The sequence below is a fragment of the Malurus melanocephalus genome, unplaced genomic scaffold, assembly GCF_030028575.1.
Source record: "Malurus melanocephalus ecotype Western Australia unplaced genomic scaffold, MMel_1.1 scaffold_3534, whole genome shotgun sequence".
NCBI lineage: Eukaryota > Metazoa > Chordata > Aves > Passeriformes > Maluridae > Malurus > Malurus melanocephalus.
Window position 1 is genome coordinate 1 of NW_026626766.1, and position 2,376 is coordinate 2,376.

Here is a 2,376-nt window from a genome sequence, read left to right on the forward strand (position 1 = left end):
TGGATTTTGGGATTTTTCACTCACCAAAGGTCAGCAGGAAGCCGTAGAGCATGCTGAGCACCCACGAGTACCAACCCTTGTGCTCCAGGTAGAGCAGGCTGTACACRGCGTAACAACCCAGCAGAGGGAACAGCAGCCACGACAGGTACCGGAATGCCATCTGGAAAAATCGGGAAAAATTGGGAAAAATCGGGAAAAATCTGAGAAAAATCTGAGAAAAAATCCGGGGGAAAAAACCCAGAGAAATTTCGGGGAAATCCTGGGAAAAACAGGGAAATTGTGGGAAAATTGGGGGAAAATTCAGGGAGATTCTGCAAAAAATGTGGGAAAAATCCAAGGAAATCTGGGAGAAAATCTGGGAGAATCCCAGGAGAAATCTGGGAAAAAATCTGGGTAAATTCCAAGAAAAATCTGGGAGAAAATGCAAGAGAAAATTCAGGAGAAAATGCAGGAGAAAACCCAGGAAAAATCCCGGGAGAAAATCCAGGTAAAACTCTGGAAAAATCCAGGGAAATTCCAGGAAAAATCTGGGAAAAATCCAGGAGAAAATCTGGGTAAAAATCGGCAAAAATCCAGGGAAATTCCAGGAAAAATCTGTGAAAATATGGGAGGAAATCCAGGAAAAATCTGGAAAAAAAAATCCGGGAAAATAAATATCCCAGAAAAATCTAGGAAAAAATCCAGGAATAAATCTGGGAAAATTTTTGAGTGAATTTATCATCGATGTGAGGTCATTCCCAGTCAATTCTCCATTAATTTGGGGCCAATTTTTCAGGAATTCAGAAAAATTTGGGGGATTCTCTGGAATTCTGCATCAATCCATCATCAATTTTGAGTAATTCCTGGGAATTTTTGGGGCTGATCCCCAGAAATTCCTGATAATTATTCTCTGATAATTCTGGGTCAATTCCAGGGAATTTTGGGGCGGAATTCCCGACTCACATCATCGTAAATTTTGGTGGACGATTCCACGTAGGTGGATTTATCCTTGAAGCTCACACGGGGGAACATCCCGGCCACTTTGTGCTCTCGGTCCAGCTGGGAAAAAACACAAAAATCACAAAAAAATCTAAATAAATCCCCAAAAAATTTGGGAAAAATCCCATTTGGAGCGGTTCCACACTCACCCGCACGTCCATGACTTTGGTGATTTTCCAGAGGTCGATGAGGAGCCCGATGAAGACGCTGAGCTGCACCACGAAGTTGGTCTCGTTGTCCAAAATGTAGAGCAGCACCACGAGAGACTGAAAAACCCCGAAAAACACGGAGCGAACGGAGAGCCCTTCCAGGGACTGCCGGCTGTTCCAGAACTGGATGTCTGCGGGGAGAAATTCCCAAAAATCACCCCAAAATCCTGAAAAAATCCTCAAAAATCATCCCAAAACTCCAGAAAATCCCAAAAAAACTCCAGAAAACCCCGAAAAACACGGAGCGAACAGAGAGCCCTTCCAGGGATTGCCGGCTGTTCCAGAACTGGATGTCTGCGGGAAGAAATTCCCAAAAATCACCCAAAATCCTGAAAAAATCCCCAAAAAATCCCGAAAATCCCTGGAAAAACCTCCCAGAAAAACAAAAAAAAGGACAAAAATTCCAGAAAATCCCGAAAAACTCGGAGCGAACGGAGAGCCCCTCCAGGGACTGCCGGCTGTTCCAGAACTGGATGTCTGCGGGGAGAAATTCCCAAAAATCACCCCAAAATCACCCCAAAACTCCTGAAAAAATCACCCAAAAATCACCCCAAAACTCCAGAAAATCCCAAAAAAACTCCAGAAAACCCCGAGAAACACGGAGCGAACGGAGAGCCCCTCCAGGGACTGCCGGCTGTTCCAGAACTGGATGTCTGCAGGGAGAAATTCCCAAAAAATCACCCAAAAATCCTGAAAAAATCCCTCAGAGAACCCTAAAAAACCATCAAAATACACTGAAAAACTCCAGGAAACCCCAAAAAACACGGAGTGAACAGAGAGCCCCTCCAGGGATTGCTGGCTGTTCCAGAACTGGATGTCTGCGGGGAGAAATTCCCAAAAATCACCCCAAAATCCTGAAAAAATCCCCCAAAAATCACCCCAAAACTCCAGAAAACCCCAAAAAACACGGAGCGAACGGAGAGCCCCTGGAGGGACTGCCAGCTGTTCCAGAACTGGATGTCTGCGGGGAGAAATTCCCAAAAATCACCCAAAAATCCTGAAAAAATCCCCCAAAAAATCCCGAAAATTCCAGAAAATCCCAAAAAACACGGAGCGAACGGAGAGCCCCTCCAGGGACTGCCGGCTGTTCCACAACTGGATGTCTGTGGAGAGAAATTCCCAAAAAATCACCCAAAATCACCCCAAAAATCCTGAAAAAACCCCCCAAAAAATCCCGAAAATTCCCAAA

General features: G+C 44.9%; 1 protein-coding gene across 1 annotated transcript; it reads right to left on the reverse strand.

Annotated features, from left to right (window-relative positions):
• Nucleotides 1-6: 6 nt before the first annotated feature.
• Nucleotides 7-1,348, reverse strand: LOC130588151 (putative lipid scramblase CLPTM1). Its single transcript, XM_057389111.1, has 3 exons — nt 1,128-1,348; nt 943-1,038; nt 7-160 (listed from the first exon to the last, which is right to left on the reverse strand). The coding sequence occupies exons 1-3, from the start codon at nt 1,137-1,139 to the stop codon at nt 17-19; spliced, it is 252 nt and encodes an 83-aa protein (XP_057245094.1). The 5' UTR covers nt 1,140-1,348; the 3' UTR covers nt 7-16.
• Nucleotides 1,349-2,376: the final 1,028 nt, after the last annotated feature.